The sequence below is a fragment of the Pipistrellus kuhlii genome, unplaced genomic scaffold (genome assembly GCF_014108245.1).
Source record: "Pipistrellus kuhlii isolate mPipKuh1 unplaced genomic scaffold, mPipKuh1.p scaffold_m20_p_16, whole genome shotgun sequence".
In the NCBI taxonomy this organism is placed as follows: domain Eukaryota; kingdom Metazoa; phylum Chordata; class Mammalia; order Chiroptera; family Vespertilionidae; genus Pipistrellus; species Pipistrellus kuhlii.
Genome location: NW_023425471.1, coordinates 5,314,382 through 5,338,730, shown reverse-complemented (window position 1 = coordinate 5,338,730; position 24,349 = coordinate 5,314,382). Strand labels below are relative to the sequence as shown.

Sequence of the window (24,349 nt, the reverse complement as noted above, 5' to 3'; positions counted from 1 at the left end):
CAAGCTATCCAAGCAGTGGGAGGAGTGAGTTTCAGGCCAGAGGTGGGTGTGACACGCATGCGTACCACAGGCTGGTCACCAGAGAGGAAGTGGAGCAGCTGGAAAGGATAGCAGGGCCAGGGAATGGGAAGTCTGAAATGCCATCTCTAGAGAATTCACATTTTGTTTTGATGCCAGTGAGAAGCTGGCAGAAGACTCTCAGAAGGTGAGAGATGGAGGACTGTGGATGAGGTGGTGGGGGGCAATGGGTTGTCTTGTTCTATTTTTTTTTCCTGTAGCATGTATTACCTTTATGGTTCTATATAATTATTATATTTAGTGCTGCTCTCTTCCCATGATGATGTGAGGTTGAAGACCTTCAACAGTCAAGTTCACTGCCATGATCTAAACTAGAAAAATGCCAGGCATACAGGTGATATCAGAAAGTATTTTATCACTGAATTAAATCAATGAATGGTGTGGTCAGAACATAGCTTCAGAAGGGTCATTCCAGAGACTGCTTTGATGGTGATCTTGGAAATGGAAGACTACTCAAATAACCCAAGTCAGAAGCCCTGAGGACCTCAAATTAGACAGCGGGACCTGAAGCCGGGAGAAGCATTGGAAGGCGACAGGGCAGGTGAATCACACTGACCTGAAGCCAGGACAGTGAAACGTAGGGGAGAGTATGGGCTGCAGGTATAGTGAGGGGCAGAGAGAGGACCCTTTGGGGCGTCAGGGGTCAGGCTTACCTCTGTAGAAGCTGCCAACTCTCCTTGGAACAGGATCATTGTACAGATGTCTGTTTTCTTTAGGGGCAGTGCCATCATCAGAGTGGGGGTCATGATATGCTCCACCCTGAGAGAGGAAACAGGCTTATATAAAATAAAAGACCTGTGGATTTAGAATAGCACTCCAGGGTCTTTTTAAAAGAAAACTGAGAATTACGGCATGAGGGAAACTACTTTATAAGTCAGTTCAAATTATTGGTGGGAGACTGGGCATGGATAAATGTTAAAAGACAGGTTGTAATGATGCTGAAGGACCGCTCTTTACAGACAGGTATTATCATATAAGGTAGCAATCTGGAGAAGTCAGACCTCAGATTTCTGCCGCGTGTGGAATGCAGAGTTTCCTTCTCTGGAGGATTCTTTAACGGAAGATCTTGCCACCGTCATCTCTGGAGGGTGCTGTTCCCCGGGCTGAAAGTCAAATCGAAAAGGATTAATAAATTATGAAAATCATCTAAGTTGCCATGGGCTTTATTTGGTATAACCAGTATCCAAACTGACTAAAAGAAAAAACGTTAGTTGGCTAAAACATAGATCGTCCTGTACAAGTCATCTGATGAATGTAAAGTAAGTCAAACAACTGTCACACAGAGGGAAAGTGAAATTCTCATTAAAGTTAAGGCGAGCCGGGAATGAATTATTCTGAAAATAGTTCAATTAATTATTAAAAACAAAGAAAATGATCTTCCTAATATCTAGATGGCCATGGCTCTGTTCAGCACTCTAATCAGAGATTCTATTACTTAATTCAAGAATTCTCTAGCAGACTTTAGGCTGAGTTCGTCAAAAAAGTACTGTGCAGATCCAAAATTATTTTTCATGAAGAATTTATATGGCATATGCAGATGAAAATTAAAGTTCTTTGGATATATCAAGGAATAGAATACATACCCTTAATCATTTCTGTCTTAAATTTCTCTAACTACTGTAGTTTATATACTTAAGTTCTCTTCTGAATCTTCTCTAGGATAGCAGCACTTACATCTCATATACTTCCTTAACCATAATTACAACACTGCTGACCTCAGGAGACACTACCTATTTCTCTCAAGGAAGTGATTCACAAGCTAAAAGCAGCACCGGTCCATAGTGGTGTTCAAAGAGGGGGAAAGCAGCATTTTCTACTCTCAGAAAAAAAGATTAAGGAACAAAATTACCAAGCCATTAAGAGGAGTTAGCTGCATCATGTACTATCATGAGCCTTATGTATCAAAAACATTTAAAATTTAAAATCTGAGTCTCTCTTTTTCCTCGTCACTCCCCAAATGTACTATGAATGGATTCTTAGCAGGAAATCATCCAATATAACCATTCTTCTTTCTACTTTATGGCAAAATCTCATATGAATGTTATCACCTGTATTGTTACAAATGCCTCTAAAAGATATTTTAGAGAACAAAGGATTTACATCTAACCTAAACTCTCAAATGACAGTGCCAGTCCAGTCCCCATACTCTTAAACATAGCCACAACATCTTGTAAGAGAGATTCCCCTCATTTATCCACAGATTTAGTTATTGTCAAGCTGTCTGACATCTTTGTGCCTTTAAAGTTGTACTGTCTTGCAGGTTGGCACTGTGCATCCTGAACTGGACCTAACATTTAATAACAGTTGTATCTGTGCTTAGCCCACAGTCACTATTTATAATTAGTTTATTTTCACCATGTTCTAAGTATTTTTTTTTCTGGAACTCTCAAAAAGCTTTTCAAGTTCAAGCTTTTTGTTTTTCTTGCTGCTTCTCTATGCTTAGTGCTAGCAAGTTTTACCTGGGTTTGACCTTAATGTCTATGGGTATCTACCAGGCTCTAGAAATCTTTGTAGGCCCTAGAGCTTCTCTCCTCTCTAGAGAGGATCCTTGAGGGAGCCTACTACCCTGTTTCCCCGAAAATAAGACAGTGTCTTATATTAATTTTTTTCTCCCAAAGTTGCGCTAGGTCTTATTTTCAGGGGATGTCTTATCTTTCCACGCGCTAGGTCTTATTTTCAGAGGATGTCTTATTTTCGGGGAAACACGGTACCACTGCTCTGACTCCAATCATGGTATCTCTTGCTCCTCCTCTCTCCTGGGCACCTGAAGGGCTTTCTAACCTCATAAAGACCAGGGGTCACTTTGTCCTCAAGATGTCAGCATGAAACAGTAAAAAGAGTGCTGGCTAGGGACCTGGACATTGCCTCATGATCCCAGCTCTGCTCCGAATTGGTAAACTTGGACAACCCAGTGAACAGTTAGGAGCCTCAGCATGCTCATTGTGAAATGAAGAAGTTGAATTCAATGGCTTTAAAAGTCCTCTCTTCTACTCTGAAAAGGAGCTCCTAGAAAAGCAACCCTGAAGGCTTTCCTTTTCCTCTGTTCTGTCCTTCAATTCACAAGTCCCCTTGTTTCTACTTCTAAGGAGTCTTTGAGACCCACTCTTTCTGTTTTTCTTACTGGCATTGGCAGTCCAGAACATTCTCTCCTCACCTCATGCTTACATTGTTGCAAAAGCCACCCAAAATCTTTCATTTCCGTTCCAGCGAGGTGGAACACGTGATCCCCACAGCATGCCATGCTATTTAATGTCTCTCTTACTCTCCTCTTCCTTGTTCTTTCCCACCTTCCCGTCTAGCCTCTTTCCTGATGTTGACTCCATTGTCTTCCCCTAGGTAAGTCCCAGAAGTGTCTGTTTAGGTAATACCTCCCCTGGGGGCTTCCCGCAAGCCCCTGCCTGACTGAGAGCTTCCTTGGCCTCTAGAGCACACACATCTCCCAAGCAGTATTATAATAAGCTATATGTTGGCAAGTGTGCAACCCTCATACTCTAAAAGGGCAGGGACCACATCTTTTCCATCTCTCTAATTAGAGCCAATCATGGTGCCTAGCTCAATGAATGCCTAGCGCACCTTCATTCTCTCTACAAAACTCTCTCTACACCCTCGCTCACAGCAAGACCTTTAGTTGCCCCTAAAGTCATTTCTGACTGATCCTGCTCACAATGCTCTCTCTCTGTTCCCAACTCCTATTTATAGTCGGTGCCATAGGAATGTAGTTCCTAATTAGTCCATGGTAATGTATAATTTAATCTTCCCTGAGAGAAGATAAGTTTCTCAAGGGCAAGAACCCAACCTCAGACTCTTCTGAGCACCTGAGAATACTCATCACAGAAAAGGTGTTGCATGTCTAAAGAACAGCCCCCACCATCACAGAAGCAGCAACAACTAAAATTTGTTCAACATTTACTCTGTGCTGAGCACTGGGCATGGTGCTTTATACACTGTCTTTAATCCTCACAACAACACTCAGATGAGGAATCTGAGGCACAGAGAGATTGTATCCCTTTTCCAAATTCACAGTTTGAAGCACATTGTAGAACTGGGATATGAACCCAGGTCTGCGGGGTTTCCCTGCTGAGCTCTTAGCTACTTTGCTACACAAACTGTGACTGTGGCTGCTGGTTACTTAGCCAATCATCTTGCTAAGCCTCCCATGACATTTTCCATCCATATTATCTAGAGTTTTTACATATGCCTATTTGTGTAACATCTAAATGGGGAAGACTTTCTCTGCATGAAACTCATCCCCTTCGGACACTGGCTTTTCTCCACCTTCATTTCTTTGATGCAGGTGAATGTTTAATATCATGAAAATATAATAAAAATATAACTACTCCAAACTGTGTTCTGTTGCAAGAATGCTGCTCTTTTAAAGAGGTATCGGTTCTAGAGGGTGAAGATCAATGAGATGGAGAAAGTATTATGCTAAAAGCATTGCCTTGAGATTTAAAAAACAATCCAAAGACCAACTATTAACACTTATCCTGGCCTGATGTTAACTTTCTCTATGGTTCTACGTAAATTTCAAACTTTTCAATCTGGTTAAGATATTGATAAGGTCTTAGCAAAAATGGTTTGGAGTCATTGGAGAAAAATTCCCATGAATTCTTACTGAATTTTGAGAAAATTAAAAACTATCCCATACAGCCAATGAATTCTATAATAGACCAAAATGGAATGCTCTCAACAAAATATGCCAGAAAGGGACATTTAAGAGAACAGATTTCTGAAACCAAGCTTTGAGTTCTGAGTACTCAACAATTGAGTTAAATAATTCAATTCTTTCAAACATATTTTAGTTTTTCAAGTATTACTTCCCTAATGCCTCCTCTCAAGCAAGTAGACTCTTGTAATAGGGAAAATTGCAGACTGACCCTATTTCCCCCTGCACCAACTTCCCACGGTGAACCACCAGACAAGGTCATGGCCCTCAGCGTACCTGGGGTGATAAGAGCTGCAGGCTGTTGGCTCTGGCTGCCATCCCTTGCCCTACGCTCAAGCTTCCGTCCAAGCCTTTTGCTCTCACTTTGTCCCGGGTCACATACATGGAATGTCTATGTGGACGCTGTTGGGAGGAGAAGGGGCTGGTGTAGCCCAGTCCATAAGAAAAGGATTCATGAGGTGCAGACAACGAATGAGAATGGCTGCCGTCCACGTGGTCTGGTAGCTTCAATTCGTCCATCGTTTTGGAATGCCTGGCTGTGGTTCGGCGTGAGTCCAGAGTGCCCTCACTTCGGTTATTTCTCCCCGAGGGGCTGAGCAAAGTTCTTGTGTCGCTGTGCCTGGTGGGGGTTGGGCTGGTTGGAGAGTTCAAGTCCAAGCAGCTGGAGGGGAAGTACCTATTGGTGTTGGACTCTGCAATTTGGGCCCTGGATTCGGAAAGGTTGCTCACAGACTTGGAGTCACTCAGTGCCCCGTGGCTTTTCGTCTTGGTCCGGTAGGAAGGACTTCTAGAGGACTGGGGAATGGTGTCGATGTAGCTGTGTCGACTCTGCTTTTCACTGGGCTGCAGGGTTCCAGCCTTGCTCTGGGAGCTTTCCATAAACGAGTGCCGGTTCTGCTGTGATCTGGTGTTTGACTTGAGGTACTTGGTGCCCGGGCCTTCTGAAGGCTTTGGGTCAATATTGAAATCAAACTCAGACTTCGACTTGGTTTCTTTTGGGCTGAGAAGGTGTGTTAAGTTGTTGTTGGAAAGATCTTTGCTGGTGGACCCAGGCTGGCTGCTTGCTTGATAGGTTTTGGTGTGCATGGGGCTGAGAGTAGCTCCAGCAAGGTTTCCATTGAGGAAGCTTTCACTAGCGGGCAGACCTTCTTCAGCCCGGGGCAGAGCCACGCTTAGGTTCTGGATGTCCTTGCTATTAGATCTGTGGTGAGACTGCAAAGCGGTACTTTTGCTGGCTTGACTTCTATATTAAAAACAACCCAAAACAAGTGTATCAGTTTTCCTCAATAGCAAACACACAGAAAGTATCATAAAAAAAGAATACTTAAAACACCTCAGAGTTTAAAAGCATTAAGTCTCAAACTAGATTCAATAAATAATAAGTAACTGTAAGGGCCTTACATCAAATCATTCTGGAAGCACCAGTCCTGGAGAAATGATTTGGACATCCTTAAAAGCTCAGCTAACTTGCTGCCAATATAGTTTCTAACTGATAATCTGGGAAAGCCTGCTCTTGCTGTGTTACTGCTCATGTGAGTGTTTGTTACAGAATGCCTGCTTGAACCAAAAGAGTTGAGCTATAGATAAACCCTTTATAACTCTTTTTGTCTGCTTAAATGTCAGAAGGCAACATTTACACTTAAAGGTCACTGTGTTCCTTGAACTTCATTTTTATTTGCCAAACTCACAGCCTGCCTCAGAGGTACATACTGACAATATATACACAGACACCAGTGTCTCTTTTGTCTTTAGTCTATATCATCAAAGAATGAGAATTCTAGCAATGTACTCCTTACGAGAAAATGACACTCTGAACAGAAATGTAAACTGTCTAGTGAGGTCTGTTGGAAAACACAATGATCAATGTTTATGTTTCAGTGAAGTGGCAATACTAGGGGTACAACAGATACTTGTACATTCAATAGGAATGCATCTTGAACTGGATCTCAGGGATCTAAAAAATTCATTTCTCTTCAAAAACCACAATTTATTCTCTTCTTCATTTCACACGTCATTATTGCAAACTGACTGAGACCTTCTTTAGGATTTAAATCTTCATTTCCTACTTGGTTTAAAATACAAAACATAAATCTAGAGGAAAACCTTGTCCTCTATTTGAAAGCTGAAACTAACATCACAACCAGGTCATTTTGTCCTATTGTAATTATTTAAAGGATCAAATTGTACTTTGAGATAGTTAAGAATATTTTTAATATTTTATTGATTTTTTTTTTACAGTGAGGAAGGGAAGAGGGATAGTTAGAAACATCAGTGAGAGAGAAACATCGATCACCTGCCTCCTACACTCCACCTACTAGAGATGTGCCCACAACCAATGTACATGCCCCTGACCAGAATCGAACCTGGTACCCTTCAGTCCACAGGCTGACACTATCCACTAAGCCAAACTGATTAGGGCCAAGAATATTTTTAAGTGAAAAAGAATTCCCTTTATCTGCATTTAGAAAATGTTGCTGCAAATATTGTTATTGCTAATGATGGTTTCATTTGGGAGAGTTCTGTTCCTATCACACAAGAATTGGGGAAAAAGTCACATTCCCCCCCACCCCCTGTTGAATGGTAATCTGTAAAAACATGTCTTCCATTTTCCCTGAAAACCCACTTGTTCAGGCATCAAAGGTAAGGGTCCTTTTCCTCTCCTCTATCTTTCAGAATATTAAAAAGTATTGGATATCAAGCAAGCCTGTACTAGAGTGCAGGGCCCCATCTCCTAAATGCACACTCACTAATCAGCACTAAGTAAAGTCACTTATCTACAAGCTAACTAAATGGCAAATCCCAGACCTAGAAAGAAGTTACAAAAAAAAGGAAAGTTTAGCCTGGCCGGTATGCTCAGTGGTTGAGCATCGAACTATGAACCAGAAGGTCACTGTTTGATTTCTGGTCAGGTCAGGCCACATGCATGGGTTGTGAGCTCCACCTCCAGTGTGGGGTGTGCAGAAGGCAGCCAATCAATCATTCTCCATCATCACTGATATTTCTATCTATCATCTATCTATCTATCTATCTATCTATCTATCTATCATCTATCTATCTCTTCCTTCCTCTCTGAAATCAATTAACATATTCTTAAAAAAGAGCAAAGTTTCACTTTTCATTAAACAATGTCAACAGAGTCTACCTTCGTCAATAAAGAAAAGCCCCCTAGAGTCGTTAGTTATCTTGGTAATTAGAATATCTTAGCAATTTTTCAAAACCCCAATGATGACAGACAAACAGTCTCACCTATAAACACATATGATTGAGTATGTTGGTTATTTTCCATTTGCCCAACCCCTAATCCACTCTACTCCTCTTTACCCCATCCTGGGTCTCAGGAATCCAGTTCTGTAGACTGCATCACCCAGGCTCCATTGCCTCTAACTCCCTGCTGGGTTTAGTAGTGCAAGAGGCTGGGGGCTGTCTTCTCTGTTTTTCCAGACATCAGCACCCTCTAGATTACAGTGCCCACAGGACAGCTCCTTCTGTCGGGCTCCCTTGGGCTCACATAACTATTTCCTCCCCTTTCTCCTTCAGGCCTAGAAAGAGTAATAGCAGGGATAACACATGCAGACACTGAAAAGTCCAAAGCTCTAGCCAGCAAAGAATAGAGAAAAGTGAAGATGGCTGCTAGAGTTTTGAAAATCTTGGAAACACTGCTCTCAATGTGGAGCACAAAATTACACGTGAATTTGAACAGAATTTGAACCTGCTCCCAGGCCTTCAAACAAACAAAAAAGAAATAGGTAAGAATGGTTTATAAGATGTGAGGGGAAAATACCAAAAACAATCATTTTAAAGATAGTAAACAGCTGTAAAAAAGACAATAACCCCCAAAACAAAAATAAAAAATTACACCATTGCAATTCAGCAGGAAAATACATGGCAAAATGGTTATTGACAATTTATGGATGCACTCATAGATCTAAAAAGTACCCAGTCTTGAGCTTTCAAAATTCCATTAGATTAAGAACATGGAGAAAAAAATTAGGGGGAAATAAGAGAAACTTATAGTTAAAAAATTTCATATTAAGAATTATTATTTTCTATTATTCCTCTTATAGTAAACTAAAAGCCCGGTGCATGAATTCATGCAACAGTGTGGTCCCTCAGCCTGGCCTGTGCCCTCTCATAATCTGGGACCCCTTGAGGGATGTTGAGAGCTGGTTTTGTCCGATCCCCACAGGCCACGCTGAGGGACCTCACAATACACGAATCTGGCCAATTCTACTGGCTGATTAGCTGGTCAGCTGGTTGGCTAGTTGCTTAGGCTTTTATATACAGATAGATGAGAGAAAATATTTCCTATCACCTATGATCTAAGCAACACTGGATGACAAGGCCAGCATCTTGGGAGAGGAAGGAAAACAGGGAGTGACAAACACTGCCCTCCTGTAAATGCAGCCAACAGAATCAGGGAATAGCTTTTCTGGAGAGAGAAGTTGATTGCATGGCCTAATCCCTGTGAATTTCCGCACCCCAGAAATAGAGGTGTTTTTTGAAAAAAGATTATGCTGAAAATACCACTTTTAAAAAACACCAATTTTAAAAATCACTATCTTCCAAACTGACTTTAGTATTTCAATATTCTTATTCTTATGAAAAATAACCTCTCAAATCAATAGTTAAAAGTCAAGAGCAACAAAAACACAAAACCCTTCTATAGAGCCAGACCTACTGGGTTCGGTTGCAAAGATTGTCCTCGGTATCTTCCCACCCATCTGGGTTTAGTATCTTCTTCTCTCTCCAGAAATCCTCTTGCTCTAACCTACCCTTCTTCCCCAGGTATCACTCCCTGGATCCCATTTGTACAGAATCTTTTAGCTCATGAGGCTAGAACCATCCTTAGTTGCTAACGCATGCTATCTTTCCCAGTTAAACGCATAGGTTTCCATAATATACTTGTTAAAGATAAGCAAGTCTTTAAGACCTACATGACTCTTAAATTGTGGTTCTGAATCATACAATAAGCATAAGGAAGCTATTTTTGAATAAAGAGGGCTTTCCTTCTTTTCTCTAATTGCAACATTTAAGCACCCACCTCCTCTACCTACACTGCATCTGTATTTCCTTAAAAGGGAATATTTACCTATTAGACAAAGTGCTGCTTTCCACGTGGTAAGGTTTTCTTTTTGTTGACCTTGAAGGGGAACGATCCAACAGCCTCTGGGTTTGAAATGCAGGGTGATTCAAACACTGTTCTGTCAAGTATCTTTCAGCTGGGTCCAACTTCAGTAAATTCTTAGGAAATAAAGTTAGGATGGGAAAGAACATTACAACATCAAATTTAAACTCTTAAAAGCCTTATTTTCTTATAGAAGAAATGCATGGTCATTGCAGAATATCTAGCAAATACAATTTAGTGCCCTCCCCCCCTAACATTTTAAAGGACTATGTAAATCACCCATGATCTTACCATTGCTGTCCTCTGGGGATATGCCCTTTCAGTCCCTTTTTGAATATCACATATAATATTTTCTTTTACAAAATCTGACTCACATTACACACTTAAGTTTTATATCATGTACTTCTCACTTATTTATCAAAAACATTATTTATACCATCATTATAACTTTTTAAATACTTTTGCAATAAGTATACAGTCATATGAAAGAATACATTCTTCATCTTTCTCCTGTCCTTCTCTCTGGAGGCAGCCCATGCTACCAGTTTCTTGCGCATCTGTAAGTATCTCCATCTGCTCTGTACATATCTTTATCTGCTCCTTTTATTTACCCATATAGTAGCATACACACAATGGTCTGCTCTTAGCTTTCTTTCACTGGACATTAGATCTTCTGAGATCATTTCATATCAGTAAAGAGTTGTAACTATGAATGTACCTTAGGTTGTTTTTAGCAATTCCCTAATAATAAACATTTTGGTTGTTTTCCTTCTTTTAGTATTATGAATAATGTTGCAACAAAAAAAAACTTTGCAATATGTTTTTCTATATAGAAGTTTGTGGTATGGATATATCATGATTTAACCAATCTCCTACTGTTGGACATTTAAATGGCTATCACTTTTCTTTTTTCTTTTAAAAAAAATATATTTTATTGATTTTTTTACAGAGAGGAAGGGAGAGGGATAGAGAGCTAGAAACATCGATGAGAAACATCGATCAGCTGCCTCTTGCATACCCCCTACTGGGGATATGCCCGCAACCAAGGTACATGCTCTTGACAAGAATCGAACATGGGACCTTTCAGTCCACAGGCCAACGCTCTATCCACTGAGCCAAACCGGTTTCGGCGGCTATCACTTTTCACTATTATAATTAATACAGTGGTGAAATCTTTGCATACATCCACGATCCCTTTCACAGGATAAACTCCTGGAGATGGAACGAATAGGTTTGCTAACTTTTAAAGATGATTTCTGTGTTGCCAAATTATCCCCTAGGAAGTTTGTCTCAAATTATACTCCTCTCAGCAATTGAGTCTACCAATTTCCTGGCACCTTCATCAACAGGCATTATCATTCTTTTTAGTGCTTGTAAATTACCGTATTTTTCGGACCATAAGACGCTCCGGACCATAAGACGCACCAGTTTTTAGAGAAGGGAAATGAAGAAAAAAAGATTCTGAAACAAATAGTGTCCTAAAATATTTTATGTACATTAAAACCCAACATCACAGTCATAAACACATGTAATCAACCCTGTAAAGTAAACAGCAGCATTTAGAACCATTTTAGAGCCGGGCAAGCACACAGAGACCACACAAAGCCGGGCAAGTAAAAAAACTTTTTTTTAAAAGTATATGTGTAGGCTATATTTGGACCATAAGACGCAGGGACTTTTCCCCCCCACTTCTGGGGGGAAAAAAGTGCGTCTTATGGTCCGAAAAATACGGTATATATTTTTAAAAATGGCATCTCACAGTTGCTTTAATTCATATCTTTGATAACTAGTGAGGTTGAATATTTTTGTTCATTGGTTATTTATCTTCCTTCTTTTCTTATTTTTCTATCTGTGTATCTATTCTAATTTATTTCTAAGTGTTCTTTATTCATTAAAGTACTAACCCTTTTACATTACACAGATTATATTCTTTTAAAACTAAAATATTTTCTTCTCATAATATTTATCTTATTAGTAATTGGACAAGATTTCAAAAGGTGACTCATAATTAAAACTAATTGGTTTTACTGATGAATTAAATATATAAAGAACCAATGAACACAGACACCAGGGTGGGGTGAGGGCATGAACAGGGGTGGAGGGGCATTGGGGGAGGAATAAGGACACATATGTAATATCTTAATCAATAAAGAAAAAAATAAAAGAAAAAAAGAAAAAAGAAAAAAAGAAACACAACCTACATAACCTAACACAACTCAACAGAACACACTTAACTTTTCTCTTTGAGTGACAGGAATTCTCCTTCAGAGAGAAGAAAAAGGAAGTAATCCCTTTGTGATCCACTGTTGAACACTGATAGTAAACCCAGATTTGCTCCCAATAAGCCAGAATTCAATTTTAGACAACCACTATCAACCTACCATCACAGAAAATTTGAAATGTGATCCTTTCATATAATAACACATTCACTTTGGGTCAGAATCTGGAAACCTAAGCCCCTGCTTACATACAAATGGATTTACATTCATGTTGACTCAGATTAATTCTTTCTTCTTCCTTATTAAAAAACAAAAACTGTGGAGGTATATAAAATGATTTCTCACTGGCATTTAAAACAGTTAACATCAAAATGTTTCAACTGCAGTGATACTAGGTAAAATAAAGGAAAGTCAGCCTCTGAGTAGTATTTTAAATTAGAAGTACACGTGAACTTTCAAAAGCCAAATTATACTAGCATTAAAGTGCTATTTTAATTTAAAATTAGCAACTGTAGAAATTACTACACATACATGCAAAGAACTATTTTTATGTTTATGAATATAGCTGTTAATTTTCAAATTACTTGGAAGGATGAGGTCATTATGAGGAAAGAATAAAACAGCATAATTTAAAAAAAAACCTAAAATAGAACTCATTATTATTATAGTTTCCTTTAAGTTATTAGGGGCTTGGGTTAATTCTGGAGACTTTTATTCCCCCTAAAATGGCTGACATGTATAAACAGATGCAGAATGAGACGGCCATTTTAGGTACTTATAAATGGACTAGAGGTCCAATACATGAAGGCTGGTGCAAGAATGGGCCTGCCTTCCCCTGGCTGTTGGCACCCCTTCACTCTGGCCTGGAGCTGCCTTTCTGCCTTTGCTCAGGGCCTTTCTGCCTCCCCATGCTGCCTAGAGGCCGGGAGTGGTGGGGCGTTGCAGAATGCCTGTGTATGCAAATTAACCTGCTATCTTTGTTGGGTTGATTTGCATACTAACTCCTGCTTGGCTGGTGGGTGTGCAAAGGTATGATCAATTTGCATCTTTCTTTTTTATTAGTGTAGATAAAAGTATCAAATCTGCTTTAGGAAAATGGCATAGAGAACACATTTCTTCATAAAAAGCTAAATGGTACTATTTATTTTTCAAATCCATTCTAAAAAATAACTAAAAGACAAAAGGAATAATTCTATTTATATTAATATTCAATAATAACAAGGCAATATCTTTGGTAATAGAAATCAGAATCATGGTTTCCAGGAGTAGTGAGGATGGAGTATACAGTCTGAGAGGTGGTCATGAGGAGGCTTCTGGAATATTAATAATTTTCTATATCTCAATTTGGGTGGGGTTACACAGATACTTACCTTACAAAACTTAACTGAGATATACACATAATTTATATACCTTATGAATATATATTTTAATAAAATGGTTCTTTAATATTCAGAAAACTCAAAGGTAAATATATTAAATAAATAGAAATTAGGTTGTTTAACTTCCAAACTGGTATAAATGCAAATTCAGGTTATCATTGATGCTTATAATTATATTTAGTAATGATTTAACAGGGAAAGTTCAATTATTTTTTAAAAAAATGTATTTTATTGATTTTTTACAGAGAGGAAGGGAGAGAGATAGAGTTAGAAACATCGATGAGAGAGTCATTGATCAGCTGCCTCTTGCACACCCCCTATGGGAATATGCCCACAACCATGGTACATGCCCTTGACCGAAATCGAACCTGGGACCCTTCAGTCCGCAGGCCGACGGTCTATCCACTGAGCCAAACCGGTTTCGGCAAAGTTCAATTATTTTTAACTATAAAAAGAAAAAGGCAGAAAACATGAAATCACACTTAATTCAACTCTTCTACTTTATTATATTTATATTAGAGGCCCAATGTATAAAATTCATGCATGGGTAGGGTCCCTAGGCCTGGCCCAAGATCAGGGCCAATTTGTGGGGCAACTAACAGGGTGATGGGGGGCGGGCTGTTGGCTCCCACCTTGGCTGGCCTAGTGCCACCCACTCACTGGTCCCACCCTTGTCACGGGTAGCCTCCCTCTGTGGGGCAACTGGCCAGGCAATTGCCCCCTGCCCTGCACTGGCACCAGCCTGACGGCTAGGAGCAGCCCCTGGTAGTCAGTGTATATCATAGTGACGGGTCATCCCAAGGGTCATTCCAACATTTGGTTGATTTGCATATTGGGCTTTTATTATATAGGATTTTTAAAGTTACCAAATAATTAAGACACTGATAAGTAAATATTGATTGCATGAAATAACATATTGACAAAACCCAACTGATTTAAGAGATAATTTATGCCTAATTAACCTGAAAGAGCCTTGAGGGTTCTTTTTTTAATAGCATCTCTCAATCTGTGTTCAGAAGAACACTAGTGCTGTGGAGCTTTATTTTTAAAACTGTATTCAGTAATTACATTTGGGAAATGTCGGGTGAGACAGAAATGCTTCTTCGCTGTGGGATTTCTTTTTTTTTCTTTTTTTTTCTGAAAGCCTGTATAGGTTAATGAATATGGTATGTGGCCTTTCTCAAAGGCCACGCCCCTCCCCCACTTCTGCCCCACACCTATTTATAGTGTTCCTTGGCGCACAGATTAACATAGTTTAAAGCACAGCAAAGTTCTGAGAGCACTGCTCAACAATTTCCAACTGTGCTAAGTATGCCTTTTTAAGGCTTTGTGCAGTGTAACCACCTCTGATTTTGATGGTTGTCTGAATGGGCATATAACAAACCTGATCCATTAACAACTGTTTTCTAAAGGTCTACTTTAAAAGCACTTAAAAGCACCAGCACTTGCTTATGCACTGACTGGCTTTAATGAAAGCTGGAAAAGTATGAAAAAAAAAATAGTTCTCACTCAAGGGGCTGACTTTGTCTACTGGGGAAGAAAATCATGAATAAAAACTGTGAGAATGTTTTCAGTAGTCCAAAGCAGGAAGACCTCCTGGACAGGGGCGCTAGCAACGGGAAGAACACGCAGGCCCAGTAAAAGCAGAACTATCAATTATCTGTGTCAAAAAGAGCCAGAAAGAGCCAAGGTTGGAAGAGGCCAAGTTAGAAAATGAGCAGAATTAGTTAAAATAATCGTATGAGAGGTCTTATAGATCATGTAAAAAAATGTTAGAATCTCTTTTCTTTCAACATTCGTTTTAAGATTTGTTTTAAAACCTTATGCTTAAAAAAAAAATGCACACCTTATACTTGAGCAGCTCTTGAGTGCTGAATAAATTTAATCATTTCTTATTATTTATCTTTAGATTATCATTATTCTGTCCATTTTAGGAATATAATTTAAGTATTCACAGTCCTGTTTAGATGAAATGTTATAATGCTAGATACTTCTGCCATTTAAAATAAATTCCATGTCTTTTAACATGATATAGTCCTTATTATTTACCATTATACATCTATTAACAAAACATTTAATTTGTAAAAGCAGGCTATGGTCACACTTAAGACACAAGAGAATCCACAAACCAAACAACATTTCATACAGACAACATCAACTTGTCCCACCTTCATTAAGTCAAGTAAAACACTGTTTAAAATTCCAAGATATCTTCTCTCCAATGACTGAGGATGGTTAACAGCTGGAAACTGGAAGAACAACATGACAGGGTGTTAGCACAGGAGAAAGGGTATACCTGTGCATGTACTGTCATTGATGAAGAAGGCGGCAGCCGAACGGAAGTTCTTGCCCTAGTGCCAATCCAAGTCAAATTGATCTCATACGCATATTACTTTTGGTATCTATGTATCTGAGGTACGGATTCATAGAACTGGGCATTAAATAACAGGAAAACTCACAGGTGAAAGATGATACTAAATCTCGTCAGATAATACTGAAGCATGCAAAGCAACCCAAAATATAAAAATTTGAAACTTTTTATACAGCATTGTCTGCTTATTTAGAGAATTCAGTTACAATACAGTTAGTATAGAATTTCTCTGCTTATAGAGACAATTCTCTTTTTCACAAGACATCATTTACTTCTAAAAATTAGACAAGTAAAAAAAAAGAGAGAAAAAAACCAGAGAAGCCAGCTCCTGAAAGACCATAGAAGTAGACATGGTAAATTAAGACACACATTGTATTATTGCTTTTATATACTTTTAAAATGACCTGTTTTCAATCCCTTCCTGTATGTAAGTTGGAATAGAAGGCACACAGGCTCGTAAGTTAACAAATGCATTTTTAAATAAAATGAGGGGAAGAGGTCAAGTTTATTTAGATGTTCTATCCTTCCCTCACATTTCACAATATCTAAGTGGATGGTAAAGTATTAGAACCCAATTCCATGAACTCCCTCCCAATGGGAGGGCTACTTTGCCTTTAATATATATTCCTTCTATACCAACATGAGAGCATTTTAAAGTACTGAAATCCCTACATGCTAAATGAGTGAACGGGAGGATTGGTTATGTGGGAAAACAAACAAGGCCTTTAGGAGTGATTATGACCTCACCCCCACACTGTGCCAGATAGCGCAGGAGAGAGAGAATGAGTAAGACCTAAACCTTGCACTCAAGCACTCCTCAGTCAGGTGGGAAAGCAATTATAAGTGAACTGTGCAGCTGTCAATTCCATGTGGAGCTCACAGAAAGGAGAGACCCAGGTGGTTTGAAGCTGTAGGAGAAAGAACCCATAGCTAATATTTGAGCCAGGCTTTGAAAGATAAGAAAAATGTGAGGATGGAGAAAAGTAGGACAGCATCTTCTACACAGAGGAAGTAGAAGAAATGGCATGAGCTGAATTCACTCAGACACTATGGCAACAACCTAACACTGATTTCTGAGGGAAGTGATGCTACATGAGGCATTTTAGCAATGATCATTCTTTGCTTATTTTAGAAATGAGAAAGGTGATGACCAGAAAGTTAAATAACTTGTTTGAGGCAAGTCATACCATAAAAAAGAAGTAGAACTAGTTTGCCCCCAAGTCTACAGTCCAAACCCACACTCTTCCCAAACCTAGGTACTTCTCTTTGGAGAGGTACAAAGGTCCCTTTGGATGTTGTCAGAGCATTAATTATTAGCCCAGAGGCAGAAATACCTGTCCTACTGTGATAAAAGACTATACTGGTATCTTAGTGAGTACATTGCTCATGAGGTCTATCTTATGCTACCAGGTACCCCTTCCCTTTCCCCCCTCAGGGTAACATTTTCTAAAGGCAATGTGAAAAGACTGAAGTGAAGAGAGAAGGTTGAAGCAATCAGTTTGGGAGCAGCTGTCAATAGTTCAGGTAAAAGGTGCAAGAGCGAAAGCAGCATTACAGATGGAGAGAAGTTGAACTTGAGCCCTGACAGCACAGATTGGTTCAAGCGTTCATTCAAATACTCAGAGTGCCACTGAATGTGCTGGGCTCTGTGTTAGAGGTTGGAAACAGTGATAAAATATGATTTCTGCCCTTGGGGAGCTTATACTCGAAGTGGTTCAGAACTAGACAATTAATAATTAACAAGTAAACAAACACAAATAATTACTTATCATGAGAAGTGCTATGATGGGGAAAAGGGATGCTATGGAAGGTGACAGAAAGGAGGTGGCAAAGTGAGAAGGGGTCACACAAGGGAAGTGCCTTTACTGGAAGGAGACGCAAGTCTCAAACCCAGGAGGTTGGAGAAACCTTGGAATGTTTATGGAAGTCAAAGGAAAGGTAAGGCAAGTGTGGTGACAGTTTGGAGGGAAGGGGAACAGAGACCAGTATGAGCTGAGTTCAAGAAGCTAGAAGGGCCTGGATCAGGCAAGGTATCATAGGCTATGGGAAGGAGCTTGGATGTATTCCCAGCCCAACAGGAATTCATGAATTATGAGTAACTCTATGTCTGAATAGATTTTCATTTCTGCTAGACTGAGAGTGAGTCCTACCTATTGTCACATTGTTAGCATCTAGTATGACAAATGTTTAACAACTGCTAGTATGACAAATGTTTAACAACTGCTGAACTCTGTGCATCCTCATTTATGGTCATAATTTGGCTAATTTTTGGCTTATAAAAATAAAAGGAGAAAGGAGAAACTTGCTGGATGTAACAACGATTTGAAAGAGAGAGGGAAAAACAGAAAGGAGATGAGAAACTATGCACTTCTGTTTACCCCTTTCTTTCGCAGTCAGAGTGGGTGCTGTGTTGGCCACTCATGTGTGAAAAGGGTTGCTCTTCAGGTGAAATGAACTGAGGTCCAGAAACTCAAAGGAAGAAACAAAGTGCTTTGCAAATGTCAAGAAAACATGGATTGAGAATTATGCATTTAAGAGGAAAAAAAAGAGAGTGGTGATAAGCTTATTTTATAGTCCCCACAATGGCCGCCACCAATTGGCATGCTGGCCCAAACAGGGCAGCTGTCAACTAAAAAATGTAACTTTGGTAAGAGAGAAGCAGCCTAGAACTGGCCACTTCCATAAGGTGCTTCTGCAGGCCGGCTGTCCCTCATTTAGGGAAAACTTATATTTTAAGACCCTTTTTAGTATATTTTCTGAAAAGTGTACATTAGCAAGTCTCACAAAGGCTGCCCAAGACAATATACCAGTTTGAAAAGAAGACAATGTTTCACTGTCAACAGAAATAGCCACCAGAACAGCATCTTTAAATCTGAAGAATGTAAGCATTCATAGGCTTCCTCCAATCACTACAAATATGTTTGCTCAAATAAGCAACAGCCATTTGTACATTTTCCTGTCTTTTGGGTATGCTTAATGTTTAGGAGAAACAAACATTCTGAGATAAGCAAAGTTTAGAATATAATAATACCCAAACTAGAAAAGACTTTGAAAAATTGGTACATACAAATTAGGAAAAACGTAAGCAGTTCCCACTTTCAAATTCGGGCCACTTTTTAAAATTAACAAATACTATATAAGATTCAAAAATAAAATGTTATAGTGGAGTTTATAAGCATTGTAATGAGAAAGAGAATAGCTAAGCATTCCATTGTGTAATGAACAATGATTTAGATATTGCTGTACTAGTTCCATTTTGAGTTTTTGCAAAGCCTCTTACCCGGAGCCCATGGAAACGAGGATTACTATAGAAGAGCTTCATCTGCTCAGATGGAAGTGGTCCTAGCACCTTCTGAATGGTGAAGAGCTGGTCAATTTCACTTTCTCCGGGAAATAAAGGTTGTCCATCGCTAAGCTCCCCAAGAATACAGCCCACCGACCACATATCTACGGATTTTCCATACGGAGCTCTGCAAAGCAAAGGGAGAGCTTATCCTGGCAACTGAAGAAATACATTTTAATAATTTCTAAATTATTTTAAACAGATTCATGATTTCAAACACACTTATGTATTTAAGGAATTAAAAAAGTGTCAGGGGATAAAAGGGAGGCTAAGAAAGGAATTATGGATATCCAACTAAAAATTCAGAACACAAGTGAATAAATCTATGCTAATAAAACCATCAGTTTAATAATAATAACACCTGGTGTATTTTGAACATGAATCGCTTAATAAACCTTAGTACAGTGCACGTGCATGATAACACCTCACTTGGGGAATGAAATGCTCCCCAAAATTTGTTCTAGGTCAGTGAATTTCAACCTTTTTCATCTCATGGCATACATAAACCAATTAATAAAATTCTGCAATAGATTTTTTTGCCAATCTGACAAAAATAGGTATCATTCTGATTATTTAGAAAAAAATAAAAATAAATAATTAGCTACTAATTTTGCTCCAAAGTGACTTTTTTAAAAACCAGGTACTTATACTTGTATATAAGTATTTATGGTTCCAAAGATGAACCAGACACAACATTATTATATGACGTGACCAATGAGAAGCAACTCTCATTGTTGCTTATATATTTATGGTTCAAGACTGAGCATTCAAAGTAGGTGGCCATTATTATTGGCTGTTGTCATTTTTTCAATTTGACAATCTAAGACAAAAGAGGCCAGTGCCTCTGATTAAATAACCAGGTATTGCATGTGTTAAAAATTCTTGTGTTACACTGGTAAATCCAAATTATAATCCCTCTCAAAGAAAATGGACTATGCATCCCAGTGAGTCCAAACAGAAGTACACAGAAGAAACAGACAAAAGCAACCTCTGTGGACATCCACATTCTTAATGTGAAAGATGATTAACAAAGATGGTGGCAATAATTCCCCCATTTCTTTACATTTCTCACTTTGTAATTTGACCCTGCCACTCATCCCATCAAGAGCTGTGTTTATTCCTCCATCCTTTGAATCAGGACTTGGCCATGTAATGTGCTTTGGCCAATGAGGCAAAAGCCATGCAAAGAGAACCTTGAAAGCAACTTCTGGTTTGGGGCTTGCCCTAATGCTGCAGGGAGTTCTGTTATCACACGCAGAAACTTGGACTTGCCTACTGGAGAATGAGTCCCCATGGGACAGAAATGGTCTGTCCCAGCTGTGGCCCCATAAACCAACCAGCCTCCAGATGACCTGTCACAGACTGACTATAGTGACATTAGCAACTCCAGTTGAGACCAGCAGAAGAACCATCCAGCCAAACTCAAATGCTGACTCCCCCTAATCACTGGCACTCAGAATTGAGAGCAAATAAAATGGTATTTTGGTTTATGCCATTAAGTTTTGGGGCGATTTGTTACAGTGGAATAGGTAACTGGTATTTAATTAACTGAAGTTATTTTCCATAGATGAACTCAGAGCTAATGATATAGGATCAGCAGATAGGCAGATGACATTCTATTTGGGGAAGAGAGCTCACCCAAGTAAGAGTTCTGGGGACCGATACCACCTGGTAGCCACATACTCTGTATAATTAGCATTATTGCCTTCTGATAGATTCCGAGCAAAACCTGAAAGATAACAAAGCCCAAAGATGTAACTTTGAAAAAGAAAAAATAATTACATGTTGGCAAAATATTTCAGTGCTAGCAATATTTTAAAGGAACAGCAAAAGAACATAATGACTGGTATTGATGGGCTGTTTATTAATAGCGTCCTTGTTATTTTAAAAGGTTAGTCCACTGTTCATAAGTCAATTAAAAAGAAATATTTGCTAAAAACAAACAAAAAATAGTATCCCCTTCTGCCTAAGAAATCCATGTTTTCAAAGTCATCACACGCTTTAATATGCATTCAGAACATATTTTTTAAGTATAAAAATTCTTTTTATTCTTTAAATATATTTTTAATTGATTTCAGAGAGGAAGGGAGAGGGAGAGAGAGATAGAAACATCAATGATGAGAGAATCATTGATCAGCTGCCTCCTGCATGCCCCCCACTGGGGATTGAGCCTCCAACCCGGGCATGTGTCTTTGACGGGAACCAAATCCGGGACCCCTCAGACTGCAGGCTGATGCTCTATCCACTGAGCCAAACCAGCTAGGGCCACAGCATATTTTTGAAACAGCTCTCCCAATAAATACAAAGCTTAGGAACAAAATGAAGCCCCACAAATGCCAGAAATCAAAGCTAAACTAGCGTTTCACAGCACTCATTGTATGCTGCAATGTGGGCCATTCATGGTATTTGTATATCTACTGTTGCTGATCAGCTCCAACCACTATAGAAGCAAGTAACAGCTAGCAATGACAGAAACAAAGCAGGCCAAAATTATTTTTATCTCCTAATGTGACTAAGAAGTACATTAGAGGTATCTTAATTACCTTATCTACTCTATTACTATTTTCCTCCAAAGCCATTTCAAGAGGTTTTAGGGTCACAAAATAAACCAGTAGGTAAGTTAATTACCCATCTAACTCACCAAAAGTAATATGGATTTTTTTGTAAATAGCTGTAGAGAACCAGAACATTAAAATTGGGGGTAAAAATTAATATATCAGTTTTAAAAAGTTGGCAATAGTATTTTTTAGAATGGAACAGTAAAAAAAAAAATAATAACTACAGCAGAAAACAAAACCCTAACTTCAGTTAATTAATACTCCTTTGTAAGACATATTCTGAAGGAATATTCAAAATTTTTGTAAATGGGGTTCTTCCAGCTAAACAAAGGAGCTGCTTGCTCTGGGAGGGAAAGCAATGAGGAAGCCCTCAGAGGGGATGCGCAGGGCACAGTAGTGCTATCTTGCTGAATTTCCGGACCATTTAAAATGGTCTTTTCTGTAAATGATGTTAGACTAGGGATATTCTTTTCCTATTACTAACCATTCTACAGGCATCTTTTATAACTTGCTTAACAAATTTCAGTAACTGTGGAGTTTAAGATCACCAACCCCGTAGTTCATGGATACACAGTAAAGGGTCTATGAGCTGCACAAAGTCTCAGTACTTGATGGTTATCACAATTATGGATAGCAAGTAAAAAATAGATATTACTCCTGAATATCATAATGCTAAGGAAATGCCAAAAATGCCACGATCAAAATCTTTTAAATATAGTATTCAGTCTTTTCTTTTTATTCTCCTAAGCACATCTTAAGATGTTTAGGATACATCAGGACTCTTCTCTGCAATATTCCTTGTTATATAATATGAAGAAAGTTAAGTTATATAAAAAAATTTTTTCTCAGGGAAACAGGTTCAAAATATTCAAAATCTTTGAAAACATTGGATAAAAGCAGTTATACATGCTTCCAATTGCTACACTGCACAAAATTGGTCATTCTAAAGTGATTTCTTGGAATGTTTCTATGTCTCACTTGTGTGCTCCATCTCCTAAGTACTAATCTAAATTTTGTTTACAAAAAGAAATGACTTCTCATTTACATGTGGAGGTTTATATTGTATGTGACTATATTTGAATATCTGAAAAATGACCTTTTTAAAAAAGTTATTTTTCAATATATGGATTAGACAAAACTACAATTTACAAAAGTGATTCATGCCTTAAATACCCTATGTTTTTAATACAGAGTTTTATACACAGGAAACAATATAGAATGTTCTACTAGAAAAAAATACAACTTGAAAACTTCATTATACACTCAACCAGAAGCTGGAGTATTATACATTAATTACTAATCTCATGCACTGAACACTTAAAGAGAATAAAACTGTTCTAAAACTCTGGATTCTTACAGATATATAACATTTGCATTCACACCATACATAGGCACATTTTCAGTGTTTATAATTATGACTAAAACAATTTCTATCAACGTTTAAAATATTTTTAAAAAATTTTTTTCGCCGAAACTAGTTTGGCTCAGTGGATAGAGCATCAGCCTGCGGACTGAAGAATCCCAGGTTCGATTCTGGTTGAGGGCATGTACCTTAGTTGCGGGCATATCACCAGTAGGGGACGTGCAAGAGGCAGTTGATCAATGATTCTCTCTCATCGATGTTTCTAACTCTCTCTCTTCCTTCCTCTCTGTAAAAAAATCAATAAAATAGTGACTTTGAGCTAAGCCAATCAATGAAAAAGAAACACCACATGACCTCACTTATTTATGGATAATAAAGAACATTATAAACTGATGAACCAAAAGATAGATATAGAAACAGTAAAGCAACAAGCAGACTGTCAAATTACAGTGGGGAGGGGAGGGAGATCTGGGGGAGATAACAGATCAACCGAAGGACTTGTATACATGCATATAAGTACAACCAATGGACATAAAACTCTGGGGAGGGAGGGTATGTATGGGAGGGAGGGGGGCAAAAAAAATAAATGTCAAGAGCCTTGAAATAGAAAAAATAAATAAACATAGATGTTTCTAGGGAAAAAAATCAATAATATATATATATACACACATATACATATATATATATATATATATATATATATATATATATATATATATATAGATAGATATATAGATAGATAGATAGATATATGATTTTCTACTCAAACCAGAGGGTATTTCCTAGAAAACTCTTTCAGGGGTCATTAACTGCCTGACTCATGAATATGTGCACATGCATGCATTTGAATACTAATGAAATAACTACTGCATGATAAATTTTTTTAAATAGTAGACAATACTATGTACAGCAAAGAGAGAGAGAGTAAGTACTCTTCCTGCAATCAATTTTTCAACATATGACCAAATAAAATGTTCCTCTGCTACTTTAAGTCCAAACATAAAAAAATACTTTTAATATGCTCGTGAAAACTTCTGATGTGTGATATTAACTCAATTTTGTATAGTGCTCTCCTTATCACAAGGGCTACATTCCAAGACACACACCCCCTTCCCCTGTGGATGCCTAAAACCTCAGATAACACCAAACCCTGTATCTGATGTTTTTTTCCCTACACATACATACTTTTCACTTAAAAGAAGCATTTCACAGCTTATCTTGCACCTTGGGGCCATTATTAGTACAAT

The 24,349-nt window shown here is 38.4% G+C and overlaps 1 protein-coding gene across 2 annotated transcripts in view; it reads right to left on the bottom strand.

The window, feature by feature from the left end:
* Window positions 1–24,349, bottom strand: part of CDKL5 (cyclin dependent kinase like 5) — a 143,535-nt gene that overhangs the window by 16,396 nt on the left and 102,790 nt on the right. For both annotated transcript variants that reach the window (XM_036439589.2, XM_036439590.2), the window contains exons 8-14: window positions 20,820–20,910; window positions 19,119–19,308; window positions 15,636–15,716; window positions 9,834–9,985; window positions 5,021–5,987; window positions 1,080–1,181; window positions 732–837 (exon numbers count right to left, since the gene is read on the bottom strand). In XM_036439589.2, the coding sequence (XP_036295482.1) occupies window positions 732–837; window positions 1,080–1,181; window positions 5,021–5,987; window positions 9,834–9,985; window positions 15,636–15,716; window positions 19,119–19,308; window positions 20,820–20,910 (1,689 nt within the window). The remainder of the gene's footprint in view (window positions 1–731; window positions 838–1,079; window positions 1,182–5,020; window positions 5,988–9,833; window positions 9,986–15,635; window positions 15,717–19,118; window positions 19,309–20,819; window positions 20,911–24,349) is intronic.